The following is a 15644-nucleotide window of genomic DNA, read 5'->3' on the forward strand; positions in this document are numbered from 1 at the left end:
TTGTCGGGAGTGGGTTCAGGGGGGCCAGCACTGGATTTCTACTGTCTTCAGAGGTCGGGGAAGCCTCATTGGGACCCTGAAGCTTCCCCCTCCCGAGGTAAGTATCCCCCAGAGGGTTTTTTTAAGTTACAGAGTCTCCTTGAAGTAAACCAGACACCTGGTAAAGTAAAGATTTGATACTTACCCGAGGCTTCCCCCTGCCCCATAAACATGTTTGAGCCCCTTGCCGTCCTCCCGCGGTCTGCTATTCAGCCATGATCAGCCCCGGTAACTGGCTCAGTCGCGTCAGTCTGGTTCTAATCTGCATGCGCGGGAGGTCCGTGTAAGTATCAAATTTTTCCTTTTCCAGGTCTCTGGTACACCTTAACACTTCCTGTGCTCCTAGCAAACCAGGAAGTAACTACACTACGGCATCTCTGAAGGAGTTCTATAAGCTTTAACAAGGAAATGTTTTTCTGGAATGCTGTTGCTTATATTTTAGAGCAGAGAGGAGGTCTGAGTTCAGGTAAGCAATCTTCCTAATTCATCCCATTCATGGGATCAACCAATTTCAATTGATTGTCATCACTTGGGCAAATTGGTGGTGTAGTGGTTGCTCGGTTGTAGCGCTCTCGCCTTGCAGCGCTGGATCCCAGTTTGAATCCCAGCCAGGTCAACATCTCAAAGAGTTTGTATGTTTTCCCCATGTCTGTGTGGGTTTCCTCCAGGCGCTCCGGTTTTCTTCCCACATCCCAAAAACATACAGATAGGTTCATTGGCTTCCCCCTAAATTGGCCCTAGGTTATGATACATGCACTACACAATACATGCATAGACATATGACTATGGACTACGTATGGACTAGATTGTGAGCCCCTCTGAGGGACAGTTAGTGATAAGACAATATACTCTGTACAGCACTGCGGAGAATGTCAGTGCTATATAAATACTTAAAATAAATAAATCACTTGCAGCACCTATTTCTAACAGATTTGATCAAAGACATTCAATCTTCTGGATATCAACAGGAAAATAGACAAGTATATCGCCACCTTAAAAAAAAGGAAGCACATATTTAAACACAGATTTACAAAATGACCACATGATCAAATCGCTCACATGCCTTTCTATGACTTCTCCACTAGGTTAACTTATGGAGAAGAAATTAATCAGCTCTCTTTTTTACTCATCTACCATTCCCATTGTATCAGCTCACAGGAGGTGTGTCCCCTGGTAAATGCAGATTATTATTATTTATATAGCGCCAACATCTTCCGCAGCGCAGTACATAGTATATTGTCTTGTCACTAACTGTCCCTCAGAGGGGCTCACAATCTAATCCCTACCATAGGCATATGTCTATGCATGTATCGTGTAGTGTATGTATCATAATCTAGGGACAATTTTAGGGAGAAGTCAAGTAACTTATCTGTATGTTCTTGGGAATGTAGGAGGAAACCTGAATGCCCACAGGAAACAGACACAGGGAGAACATACAAACTCTGTGCAGATAGTGCCCTGGCTGGGATTTGAAACGGGGACCCAGCGCTGCAAGACAAGGGGGCTACACACTACGCCATCATGAACTGACCCTGTCCGCATGTGTGCAGATCCCACGGATTACTTACATTTAGGGTACGCTGAGATGAGTACGCTCGGTGTGCATATTTTACAGCCTAAAAAACAAACAAAACAAATTAACATCAGTTAGTCCCGTGATGTCCAAACAACTGATAAATGCAGAGAGATTTAATAGCAAAAAAAAACAAAAAAAAAAACACACAAGCTGGAGAAACCCCAATGAAAAGGCTTGTAATAAATGGATTGAAACTGCATCACTTTTTCTCCATTTTACTGGGCACCAGCTGTGGTTGTCACAGATCCATTAGTAATACTGATGTTCACAATTAGCATATCTCAATCTCTCTCTTGTGTACATTTCCTCACTAGTTTCCAGATACCAACCCAACCGCAGTCTCAGACCTGCACACGACCTTCTTTTGTCCTCCTCTAGATTCACCTCCCTACACGCACGTATACAAGACTTTGCACGTGCTTCACCCCTCCTCTGAAATGCCCTCCCACAACACATCTGCCACTCTTCAACCTTTGATATCTTTAAACGCTTCCTCAAAACTCACTTTTATCGACAAGCATACGCTCTACCTTAGGCCATGTTGCACTCTCTACTAGATATCCTAAAAACTCACTGTCTCTAGCTATGAATATTGTATACTACCGAACCTCTTGTGTCCCCCCAATTCCTTTAGATTGTAAGCTTAGAAGGGCAGGGCTCTTACTCTTTTGTGTCTTGGATTTTGTTATGCATTTTATTCAACATGTTACTTTTGTCACCAATTCTGTATTTCGTACCAATTTTGTAGATTGGTGTATACCGTTGTTTGTATTGTTCTATATCCCATGCTTGTTTCTTACTTTGTACAGCGCCACAAAATATGCAGGCGCTTTATAAATCCATTATATCAAAATCAGGATACCAGAGTACTCCTAAACACCAGATTTCAGCGCCATTTCAGCACCGAACAAGCGGACAGAGTTGTGGGAGGTCTCTGGAATGGAGGAAGGCAGCATTGGAGTCCAGTGAAATGCCTTGTGAGGAGCAAGTAAGTGAACTGGCCCTGTCCGCATGTTCGGTGCTGAAGTCTGGTGTTCAGGTGTATTCAGGTGTCTCAGATTCGATATGATGGATTCGAACTCCAACACCATCAGTATTGCCCAGTTAGCTTAAGCAGCAGGCAACACAGACAGAGCATATTTCCTCTAATCTAATAATACCACAGCACTTGTGTGTGCAAGAGATGCACCAATATTCAGCAGGTTAGAACTGGTTTGGATTAGCTCAGTACAAAGCTGCGTTACTACCGCATCAAGGCTTGTCATTGACCATTTCTGGTCTTCTTAAATGAAGTTTCACCGCGCCGGTCCTCAACGATCCTCAGGTACCCCGCCGTAGTTTCAGTATCGCCAACTTGCAAGTTGACGGCCACTGCACCCTCGTTCCTGCTCCCAGCGCAGGCACAGTACAAGAAAACCTCATACTGCGCACCTGCACAGGACGCTCTTGGAGACAGGACTGCAAACAAGGACGCGCAGATGCAGTGGCCCGGTAACAGGCTGAGTCGCCAAAAGCGACACTAAGCCACGGCAGGAGACCGGAGGATTGTTGAGGACCAGCGCAGGCACAAGGAGGCTGCAGGGAGCTGGCAGAAGCCCCAGGTAAGTGAAACTTTTTTTTTTTTAAGCATCTTCAGGTTTCCTTTAAAGGACAACTGAAGTGAGAGGGATATGAAGGCTGCCATATTTATTTCCTTTTAAGCAATACAGGTTGCCTGGCTGCCCTGGTGAACCTCTGCCTCTAATACTTTTAGCCATAGAGCCTGAACAAGCATGCAGCAGATCAGGTGTTTCTGACATTATTGCCAGATCTGACAAGATTAGCTGCATGCTTGTTTCTAGTGTGATTCAGTCACTACTACAGCCAAATAGAACAAGAGCACTGCCAGGCAACTGGTATTGTTTAAATGGAAAAAAATATGGCAGCCTCCATTTACCTCTCACTTCAGTTGCCTTTTAAAGGGAACTCAAGTTGAGAGGGATATGGAGGCTGACATGTTTCTTTCCTTATAAATAATGCACATTGCCTGGTTTTCCTGCTGATTCTCTGATTCTAATACTTTAAGTCATAGACCCTGAACAAGCATGCAGATTCGATGTTTCTGACTACATTTCCCACATGCTTATTTCAGGTGTGTAAATCAGAGACTACTGATGCATGAAAGATCAGCAGGACAGCCAGGCAACTGGTATTGTTCAGTAGCAGCCTCCATACCCCTATCACTTCAGGTGTCCTTTAAGTGCTGCAAAAAATTTAAAGGAATACTGTAGGGGGTCAGGGAAAAAGAGTTGAACTTACCCGGGGCTTCTAACGGCCCCCGCAGACATCCTGTGCCCTCGCAGCCACTCACCGATGCTCCGGCCCCGCCTCTGGTTCACTTCTGGAATTTCAGACTTTAAAGTCTGAAAACCACTGCATCTGCATTGCCGTGTCCTCGCTCCCGCTGATGTCACCAGGAGCGCACGGCGCAGGCACAGACCATACTGGGCCTGGGCAGTATGCTCCTGGTGACATCAGTGGTAGCGAGGGTACGGCAACGCAGGCGCAGTGGTTTTCAGACTTTAAAGTCTGAAATTCCAGAAGTGAACCAGAGGCGGGGCCGAAGCATCGGTGAGTGGCTGCGCGCGCACTGAGGGGAACCATTAGAAGCCCCGGGTAAGTTCAACTCATTTTCCCCTGACCCCCTACAGTATACCTTTAAGAAAAAGTATCTGTTGTAAGAGATGAGTTTACCTTTCACACAAATGTCACTGAGATTCAGACTTGTCAGCAAATCCTGTCAGATCTGGGCCTGCCTCTAGCAAACCTGGCAAGAGCTGGAAGCTGTGTGCTTAACAGTCAAGGACAAAAATACAGAAGTGTTGTGTCTTAACTTGGCTGCTACATGAATTATTCTTTCTGCATGTTACATTGTGTACAGGACATTTAGGGTTTGTGAGCATTTGGCATTAATAGGCAGAGCACACATCTGAAGTGCAGCCAAGGACCAATACCTTTAGGTACGAAGTCATACAGTGCTCACTTTCCAGTCAGGTGCAGGAGGATTTAAAACAATACAAGATTCTTCTGCACCGGTAAATGTGTGGAGCTTATTCTCAAAACTTTTCTCTTGCTGCTGTGAAATAATTTTTTCTGCACTTTCCAAGTAGGGAATACTAACACATATGCCAGTGTCTGGAAAACTAAGGGCTTATTTAAAGGGAAGAATTGAGTCTAAAAATAAATTGAGTTGAACTTACTTGGGGCTCATTGCACCCCCCTGGAGTCCTCCCGTACTCACAACGCCAGTCCAAATCCCTCCAGCCAGCAGCAGTGACCCCTGCAAAGCTGTCCGGTTGCTTCCAGTCGGTGGCCACTGCACATGCGCGGCCCCTGTGCCCTAATTATGCTCCTGCGGCCGATCTGCGCATACGCAGTAGCGATTTTCGCATACTGTGTATGCGCAGAATGCTCGCAACTGCAGGAGCGCAATGAGGAGGCATGTGGCCGGCAAGCTTAGCGGGGTCACCACTGCTGGCCGCAAAGGACTTGGACCGGCGTCGTGGATACAGGAGGACTCCAGGGGGCTGCAAGAAGCCCCAGGTAATGTTCAACTCACTTTTTAAAATATACCTTAGATTTCCTTCAAAGTATATACTCATGGGCGAAATCTTTTCAGCAATGCAGCAGCGTGTCCAGGCCCAAAGAGCACCCTCAGTAAAATGACAATAAACACCAGTAAGCAAACGTACCAACGGCAGTCAATTCATCTGAATGGACAGCGTTTAAACGATGAGCACTGAGACCATTGTTTACCACCGCAGAACCATCCGTTTGAACCAGCCTTAATACTCTTAAGGCCTGCATACATGACTGACTAAGGTGGCCAATCAAGACCGCCTGAGCCGATAGGCATATGTACAGTGGCCGCCGATCCGCCCAACCCATAAGCAATTCCCCATGGCCGCACATAATGACATAGCAGGCTGCTACATCATTATGCGTGGCCACGGGGAAGCAGGAAGGAAATACTGCGCATGCCCGGAACAGTATGTCTGGAATACAAGTCAGGAGAGTTGTCTGACTTGAGGTGACTTGCCGAAAAAAACGGAGAGAATTAGAGGAGAACGGTGGCTGACTGAGTGGAACGGAAGTATACGCTCTTATTTCACTACCCATTGCTTATTAGGCTTTGTGATCTGGTATCCTTCAAGTATTAGAGGCAGAGGATCAGCAGGACAGCCAGGCAATGTGCATTATTTATATGGAAACAAACCTGTCAGCCTCCATATCAGCCTCTTAAAGGTTCCCCTTAAGACTTCAGGTACACTTTCAAAACAATTTAGTGCAATGAGCGGGAAGGTCACTGGGATTTTCTTATTTATTTCACACCATTCAAAATCAATTTTAGAGACTGTTGTGACTGAGAACCTCAGGTGATCAGCAGTTAAATAACTACTCCAATCAGACTTTCAGCCGCAAACAATCATGCCAGGAAATGACAATTTTTCACATTCCAGTGTTTGATGTTAATGCTAATTTCAACTCTCCAACCTGTATCTGCAGGATTTCAGGCACTGCACCGATATCACGACTAGAAGAAGATTAGATAAATGAAAGAATTCACTGAACTACCACAGGTGGTGGAAGGAATTCTACGTCTACTGCCTACGTGAAGAGAGTTGAAAGGTCCTTACAAACACAATACGCGTTATCTGAAAGGACTGGTAATGATTGTTTCAAGTGACAGTTTAGGAAAGATCACCGCCCAAATACGCTGCTTAACCTGTTCTAACAAGCGGAAGGCTCCCCGCCGCACAGGTCATTAGTCATCTGACCAGGCGAATCACTAATGAGATCACTGACATTTGTACTGAGTCTGCAGACACTAGATTTTTGACATGGACAATCCCAGATGATTACAAAAATCTTACATCTGTACACAGCTTAAACTCTAACGAGAGAGATATGGAGGCTGCCATTTTGATGTCCTTTTAAAGGGAAACTCAAACTGAGAGGGATTTGGATGTTTCCTTTTAAACAATACCAGTTGCCTGGCAGTCCTGCTGAGCTCTTTAGCTGCAGTAGAGGCTGAATCACACACCTGAAACAAGCATGCAGCTAATCCAGTCTGACTTCAGTCCGAGCATCTGATCTGCATGCTTGTTCAGGGGCTGTGGCTAAAAGCATTAGATACACCGGATCAGCAGGAGTGTCAGGCAACTGGTATTATTTTAAAAGGAAAAAAAAAAACATATCCTTCTCAGTTTAGGTTCCCTTTAAGTGATACCAGTTGCCTGCATATGCTGCTGATCCTCTGCCTCTAATACTTTTAGCCATAGACCCTGAACAAGCATGTAGCAGATGTATGGCCAGCTTAATGTGAACGTGAGGTGAGCATGATATGGAGGCTGCCATATTTAATTCCTTTTAAAGTGTACCAGAGACGTCAGCTATTAAAGCTTTTTTTACTTACCAGAAACTTCTTCCAGCCCCATAAGCGCGGATGCGTCCTTTGCCCTCCTCCAGAGTGCCTCCATTAAGCGGCAATCAGCTCCGGTATTCAGCTCAGTGACGTCAAAGGGGGCCTTCTGCGCAAGGACAGAAGACCCCGGCTGACATCACCGAGTCAGACTGGACCCGACTGAGCCAAATACCAGAGCTGATTGCTGCTTATCAGAGGCACGCGGGAGGATGGCGAGGGAGGCATCTGTGCTTATTGGGCTGGAGGAAGCCCCGGGTAAGTAAAAAAAACTCTAACAGCTGACGTCTCTGAGTCTCTTTAAACAATACCAGTTGCCTGGCAGTCCTGTTGATCATCCAACATCAGTAGCCCACGTCACAACCCTGAAACAAGCATGTGGCTTATTCAGTCACACTTGAGTTAGAGCACTTGATCTACATGCTTGTTCAGGGTATATAGCTATATGTATTATTAGAGCATACATGTCAAACTCTGGCCAGCGGGCCAAATTTGTCCCTCAGAGTCATTAAATTCGGCCCTCAAGTGGTTTCCCCACTTTGCATTATGTTTGGCCCACTCTAGACCACCCGGGAAGCTAGATTGGAGGTGAAGCCCTAGAATACCGGGAAAGCACTAACCATTGGGGAACTGTATAGGGAAGGGTGGGGGTCTCTAGACTTCAGGGAACTGTATAAAAGGAGGGAGGAACACTAGGCACCAGAGAACTTTATAAGGGAGGAAGGTGGCCAGTAGACATTGAGGTTGGCCCGCCACTAGGTCCCGGTGTACAATTTCTGCCCACTTTGTATTTGAGTTTGACATCCCTGTATAAAGGCTGGTTCACACAGACGGCAGGCAGCGTTGGGGTGGCCGGGAAGCCACGTCGTCCTGTGACATCTCATTCGGGGGCGGCAGTACGGCGATCGTCGGCTTCCCGTCGCAATTGGCGTTTCTCATCCCCGCAAGGTGACATGAAGCCGCGGCGGCTAGCCGACCCCGGACGTTGCATGCGGCTTCTAGGGCCGGCCTTAACGAAGCACTAAATCGGGATCAGAACGCCACGTTTGCCCAATTGACGGTAATCGCGCGATGCTAAACCCTTAGCCGACGGGTCCCGAACGCTTGGTGGTAAACGCCACCAAGTGCCCATGTAAACCAGCCCTCAGAGACACAGAGAAATACATATGGCAGCCTTCATAGCCGTCACCTCTGGTTCCGCTTTAAGGATGAGGTACTTTATACTCAGGCTTAAATGAGCCACTATCTCTGCAACCACTGATCATTTCCACCTGCCCATTTGCCCATCACTTTTCCCCCCAAAGACAAAGCCTATGTGCCATCACATTACACCCCCGGCTTGGTATCTCCTTCCCACTGATGTAGAAACCTATCAGAGATGGGAGAGCGCCTGTCTGTTTGTCTGCCTGCTGGTCACAGCGATGCTGCCGGGCTGTACACACAGGCTGATACTCACCAGCGCGGGTCGGGACGCACAGAAGGCCATGTCTGCAGACCGCTGTCTGCCTGACTTCTGTCACCTCTACACAGTGCTGCTCACACGCCCCCGCCGCCAGCCAATCAGCACCAGCTCACTGACGAGCCCGCGGATTACCATTGGCTGAAGAGACGCGGCTGTATCTCTCCCGGCGAGTGAATAGAGTGCTGGTACCCAGAAGAGCGTCTCTCGGCGGAGAGCGGCCATGTTTGATGCTGGCACTACGGCGGCGGACTAGATACAAATACCGCAGCACAACGCGGAGATGCGCCGTACAGTGACATCAGATCGCCCTGTAACTCAGCACGGAAAAATGATACATTAGAGGCCGAGATCTTGGTAGACAGCAGCTTCCATTGTTGCCGAGGGCAGTCTTGACTTAAAGAGAAACCGTAACTAAGAATTGAACTGCATCCCAATCAGTACCTGATACCCCCTTTCCCATGAGAAATCTGTTCCTTTTTTCTAACAGATCATCAGGGGGCTCTGTATGGCTGATATTGTGGTGAAACTCCTGGCACCGTGTGGTTAGGACCAAGGTCCTGACATCACACTGTTGCATTGTGGGAAATAAAGGCTATTTACAGCTGTTTCCAACTGCCAAAAAAGCAAGCAGCTTCTCCTTCCACTGACATCACCTGCCAGCAGTACAAATGTATTCGTGATAAATGTCAGAATGTAAATCAGAGAGGGGAAAGCTTTTACAACGGGCAAACATTGACTAAATCATTTATACATAATTACTGCAAAAATTAATCACTTTTTTATTACATTATTTTCACTGGAGTTCCTCTATAAAAGGGACCCGAGCACCTGTACAGGAAAACATACACAATGAGCTCCCACATACGGGGACACAGGGACAGTCAGCCATTGGCATATAAAGTATGAATATTGTCAATAAGGTTCCCTCTAATCTTTTTTGATGTCACAGCTGTCTGTGATATCTTTGGGAGGTACAGTGGATCATACTCTGATTTACCTAGATCAACTAAAAGGCAAACGTCGGGGGGGAATAAAGCTGCCCAGAATCCCCCCTCAGACCAGGGCCGGAGCAGTATCTGGGGACAGGTACAAGTTGAGACACCAGAATATCTGCAGGTATCCTGCAGCTCACAGCACTGCCCACTTTCTTTCCCTGCTACAGCTGACTTTGGATGTAGCAGCAGTGTGTGTACAGAGCCTGGAGCAGCAGAGTGTGTCCAGAGCATGGAGCAGCAGAGTGTGTCCAGAGCATGGAGCAGCAGCGTGTGTACAGAGCATGGAGCAGCAGCATGAGTACAGAGCATGGAGCAGCAGCGTGGGTACAGTCTGACTTCAGTCAGAGCACCCTATCTGCATGCTTGTTCAGGGGCTGTGGCTAAAAGTGTTAGAGACTAGTGTTGGGCGAACAGTGTTCGCCACTGTTCGGGTTCTGCAGAACATCACCCTGTTCGGGTGATGTTCGAGTTCGGCCGAACACCTGATGGTGTTCGGCCAAACCGTTCGGCCGCATGGCCGAACTAAGAGCGCATGGCCGAACGTTCCCCAAACGTTCGGCTAGCGCTGTGATTGGCCGAACGGGTCACGTGGTTCGGACCCGAACTCGCTCTGATTGGCCGAACTGTCACGTGGTTCGGGTAAATAAATACCCGAACCACGTCATATTTCCGCCATTTGTCTGTGGGTTTAGCTTTGGGTAGGCAGGCAGGGTAGTTCGCGCTCCAGCCACGCTAGCCAGGGTCCCCCCAGTCATTGTGTCGCTCCTGGGAATAGTAGTACACCGCTCGCTCAGCATTCTGTTTACTGCCACTCTGTGTACCTCGCTCAGCCACATTATATAGCATTCTGTTTACTGTTCTGTGTCTGCTGGGAATAGTAGTACACCGCTCGCTCAGCCACACTATATAGCATTCTGTTTACTGCCACTCTGTGTCTTCTGGGAATAGTGGTACACCGCTCACCCGCCACTGTATAGCATTGTGCTCTGTGTCGCTGCTGGGAATAGTGGTGCACCGCTCACCCGCCACTGTATAGCATTGTGCTCTGTGTCGCTGCTGGGAATAGTGGTACACCGCTCACCCGCCACTGTATAGCATTGTGCTCTGTGTCGCTGCTGGGAATAGTGGTACACCGCTCAGCCACACTATATAGCATTCTGTTTACTGTTCTGTGTCTGCTGGGAATAGTAGTACACCGCTCGCTCAGCCACACTATATAGCATTCTGTTTACTGCCACTCTGTGTACCTCGCTCAGCCACACTATAAAGCATTCTGTTTACTGCCACTCTGTGTCTGCTGGGAATAGTAGTACACCGCTCACCCGCCACTGTATAGCATTGTGCTCTGTGTCGCTGCTGGGAATAGTGGTACACCGCTCACCCGCCACTGTATAGCATTGTGCTGTGTGTCGCTGCTGGGAATAGTGGTACACCGCTCAGCCACACTATATAGCATTCTGTTTACTGTTCTGTGTCTGCTGGGAATAGTAGTACACCGCTCGCTCAGCCACACTATATAGCATTCTGTTTACTGCCACTCTGTGTACCTCGCTCAGCCACACTATATAGCATTCTGTTTACTGTTCTGTGTCTGCTGGGAATAGTAGTACACCGCTCGCTCAGCCACACTATATAGCATTCTGTTTACTGCCACTCTGTGTCTTCTGGGAATAATGGTACACCGCTCACCCGCCACTGTATAGCATTGTGCTCTGTGTCGCTGCTGGGAATAGTGGTACACCGCTCACCCGCCACTGTATAGCATTGTGCTCTGTGTCGCTGCTGGGAATAGTGGTACACCGCTCACCCGCCACTGTATAGCATTGTGCTGTGTGTCGCTGCTGGGAATAGTGGTACACCGCTCAGCCACACTATATAGCATTCTGTTTACTGTTCTGTGTCTGCTGGGAATAGTAGTACACCGCTCGCTCAGCCACACTATATAGCATTCTGTTTACTGCCACTCTGTGTACCTCGCTCAGCCACACTATATAGCATTCTGTTTACTGCCACTCTGTGTACCTCGCTCAGCCACACTATATAGCATTCTGTTTACTGTTCTGTGTCTGCTGGGAATAGTAGTACACCGCTCGCTCAGCCACACTATATAGCATTCTGTTTACTGCCACTCTGTGTCTTCTGGGAATAGTGGTACACCGCTCACCCGCCACTGTATAGCATTGTGCTCTGTGTCGCTGCTGGGAATAGTGGTACACCGCTCACCCGCCACTGTATAGCATTGTGCTGTGTGTCGCTGCTGGGAATAGTGGTACACCGCTCAGCCACACTATATAGCATTCTGTTTACTGTTCTGTGTCTGCTGGGAATAGTAGTACACCGCTCGCTCAGCCACACTATATAGCATTCTGTTTACTGCCACTCTGTGTACCTCGCTCAGCCACACTATATAGCATTCTGTTTACTGCCACTCTGTGTCTGCTGGGAATAGTAGTACACCGCTCACCCGCCACTGTATAGCATTGTGCTCTGTGTCGCTGCTGGGAATAGTGGTACTGTATAGCATTTCTGTACTGCCACTGTACTGCTGCCAGTCAGCGTGTACTGTAAGGATAAGTGAAATGAGGAAGAAATCTGGTGAAAGAGGGAGGGGCAAGGGAAGAGGTGTTTCCCCTGACGGTTCACGTACAGGCCACAGGGGAGCACCCAAGAAAACCCACTCAATACCGCCCATGTTGTCCAGGACAACAACCCTCACAAATCCAAAAGAACAGGACCAGATAATTACTTGGATGACCTCTCAAGCGTCCAGCAGTGGGTTAAGCAGCACCAGCACATCACGCACGAGGTCCGAGTCCTCAGCCAGTTACAAGGAGCCAGTGGGCACAAAGCTGACACAACCGGCAGCGACACCACGCACACAACTGCCAGATAACCAGTCCGATGAATTACCTCAGGACACAATGGGGTATTCGCAGGAGCTATTCCCAGCCCAACAAACTTCCACCTTTCAAAGGTCAATGGAGGAACAGCCAGAAATGTTGTGCCCGGATTCACAACCATTAACTGTGGGAAATGCACCGCGCACTGAAATACAAGGAGAGTCCGTGGAGGACTCGGAAACCCAAATCCCAGAGCAAGTTGGGCAGGAGGGGTTGCAATTGCAGCAGGTCGGCCGACAAGATCTGGAAGACGACGTTGGAGTGAGCTGCGCAGAGGTTGTTCTGGGGAGCTCTACTCCACGGCGGCGGCCCCCCACAATGACATATGACGAGTTTGAGGAGATGGAAGAGGAGGGTATGGACAATGTGGACAGAGACCCAGATTTTGTTTGTGAACGAGAACATCGCCGTCGTAGCAGCAGCACAGATGAGTCTGTTGAAGAACCCACTGCTGCATGAGTTCGCCTTGTGCCACAAGGTAGGCGGCGCGCAATTTCAGACACCACAAGCGTGGAAGTTCAAGTGAGAGGCAAAAGAGGCGCAAACAGAAATCGCCAGCAAGGCAGGTGCTCCAAAGTCTGGGCTTTCTTTGAAGACTGCACTGAGGATGGTACTATGGCGATTTGCAAGGTGTGCAAGACCCGCCTGAGCAGGGGAAAAAGTATTAACAACCTCTCCACCACCAGCATGAGCCGCCACATGCTATCCAAACATCCCACTCTGTGGGCAAACGCGGCAGGACAGGGTACCAGCAACACTGCCTCCCTTGGGGTGACCAGACTCACCACCAGACCCGCCTCAGCAGCAGCAGTAGCCCAGCCATTGCGTGGTTCACAACATTCACAAACATCAGACGACGCTGACACTGTCACTTTCCGGAGTAGTGCTCTTGAGGTCTCCCAGTGTTCATCAAACACAACAACCAACAGCCCTTCCGTGTGCAGCGCTACGGTTCAGTTGTCTGTGTCGGAGATGTTTGAGCGCAAGAGGAAATTGCCAGCAAATGACCCCCGGGCCGTGGCAGTAACAGCCAGCATAGCCAAGCTTCTGGCCTGCGAAATGCTGCCATATCGAGTGGTGGAGACAAACAGCTTCAAGGGCATGATGTCAGTGGCCATCCCACGTTACGTGGTTCCCAGCCGCTACCACTTTGCGCGCTCTGCAGTGCCTGAGTTGCATGAGCACGTGGTCAGCAAAATAACCCGAAGCTTGAAGAATGCCGTTGCCTGCAAGGTTCACCTCACCACTGACACCTGGACGAGTGCGTTCGGCCAGGGTCGATACATCTCCCTTACCGCGCACTGGGTGAACCTTGTGGAGCCTGGCAGCGATTCCTCACCTGCTACGGCGCGGGTGTTGCCCACGCCGCAAACAGCTGCACCGCCGTCCCTCCCACTGGATAACAACAGCAGCACCTACCTCTCTGACTCCTTCTCCTCCAACGCATCTCAAAGCTGTACCTCATCCGGAAACGCTAACCCAGCAGCAGTAGGATCGTGGAAGCAGTGCAGCACAGCTGTTGGCATGCGTCAGCAAGCGTTGCTGAAGCTGATCTGCCTTGGGGATAAGCAGCACACAGGGGAGGAAATTTGGAAGGGAATAAAGGAACAGACGGATTTGTGGCTGGCACCGCTGGACCTGAAACCGGGCATGGTTGTGTGTGATAATGGGAGTAATCTCATTAGCGCTTTAAGGTTGGCTAAGCTGACACACATCCCTTGCCTGGCGCACGTGATGAACCTAGTAGTTCAGCGGTTCCTGAGGACATACCCAGGCGTGGCCGATCTTCTGTTGAAGGTGCGTCGAGTGGCCAAACATTGTAGAAATTCCAGTACTGCTTCGGGGGCACTCGCCAAGATGCAGGAGCGCTTCAATCTCCCCCACCATCGCTTGCTGTGTGATGTCCCTACGCGCTGGAATTCTACGCTGCACATGCTAGCCCGCTTTTGTAAGCAGAAGAGTGCAGTGGTCCAGTACATGACGGCGCAGTACCGAGGCGCATCCGGACAGCTGCCAAGCTTCTGTGGATCCGATTGGGCCAACATGTTGGACCTCTGCCAAGTCCTCCAAAATTTTGAGCAATCCACGTTGCTTGTGAGCAGTGACAACTCTTCAGTCAGCATTACCATACCACTGCTGTGTTTACTGAAGAGGTCAATGTTGAAAATCAAGGAAACAGCTGTCATGATGCAACTGGGGGAATCTGAAGGAGAAAACGATCAGCGTGATGGTACTAACATCAGGCCATCCGCCTCAGGGAACGCTGGCCCCGGCAGCTATGACGAAGAAGAGGAGGAGGAACAGCTGGAGTTGGAGCAGGAATTTCATGCTACCACTGACGAGGGCCAGAGCGGTGCACGTTGGACTTCCACAATTCAGCGCGAATGGTCAGCAGAAGCAGACCAGGAGGAAGGTGACGACTATGATGCATCACAACAACTATCACAATGCTCACAAGAGGATGATGAGGATTCTGGTAGGACTCTGGCACACATGGCTCAATTCATGCTAGACTGCATTGAACGTGACCCACGCATTGTGCGCATTCTGGACAACACCAATTACTGGGTTTATACCCTTCTGGATCCACGGTACAAACACAATGTTCCAAAACTGCTTGAAGAAAGAGTCAGACAGGTCAAAATGGAAGAATACCAGCAGGCCCTTGTGGAGACTTTAGAGAGGAGATTGACATCCTCCCCCTCCTCTAGCCAGTTGTACGCCGACAGACTGACTTCCGCAAACCCAGGACAACCAGGAGGGCAGCAAACAACGCGAGCCACAGCTAGTGCCCAAAAGGGAATGGTATCGGCAGTGTCCTTGGAGTGGGAACATTTTCTGACACCCATGCAGCAGCAGCCCACTGAACAGCAAGCGTGCAGATCCACCTCCAACACCGATCGCCTGGAGAAGATGGTCAAGGACTACATGTCAGATGACGTAGCTGTGTCGAACAATCCATCTGCACCCTTCAACTATTGGGTATCGAAGCTAGACACCTGGCACGAACTGGCAATGTACGCAATAGAGGTGCTGGCTTGCCCGGCAGCCAGCGTTATGTCGGAACGCTGTTTCAGTGCTGCCGGAGGCATCGTCACAGATCGGCGTATCCGCCTCTCCACAGAAAATGCAGACCGTCTGACTCAAATTAAAATGAATCAATCCTGGATTGGAAATGACTACGCAACACTCCAGGACCCCAACCAAGTAA

The 15644-nt window shown here is 49.1% G+C and overlaps 1 protein-coding gene across 1 annotated transcript in view; it reads right to left on the reverse strand.

Annotated features, from left to right (window-relative positions):
- Window positions 1-8682, reverse strand: part of ACAT1 (acetyl-CoA acetyltransferase 1) — a 41906-nt gene extending 33224 nt beyond the window's left edge. Inside the window, exons 1-2 of the mRNA XM_068266892.1 lie at window positions 8533-8682; window positions 1608-1655 (exon numbers count right to left, since the gene is read on the reverse strand). Coding sequence (XP_068122993.1) covers window positions 1608-1655; window positions 8533-8562 — 78 coding nt within the window. The 5' untranslated portion in view covers window positions 8563-8682. The remainder of the gene's footprint in view (window positions 1-1607; window positions 1656-8532) is intronic.
- Between the last annotated feature and the right edge of the window lie 6962 nt (window positions 8683-15644).

Source organism: Hyperolius riggenbachi, chromosome 2 (genome assembly GCF_040937935.1).
Source record: "Hyperolius riggenbachi isolate aHypRig1 chromosome 2, aHypRig1.pri, whole genome shotgun sequence".
NCBI classification, from domain to species: Eukaryota; Metazoa; Chordata; class Amphibia; order Anura; family Hyperoliidae; genus Hyperolius; species Hyperolius riggenbachi.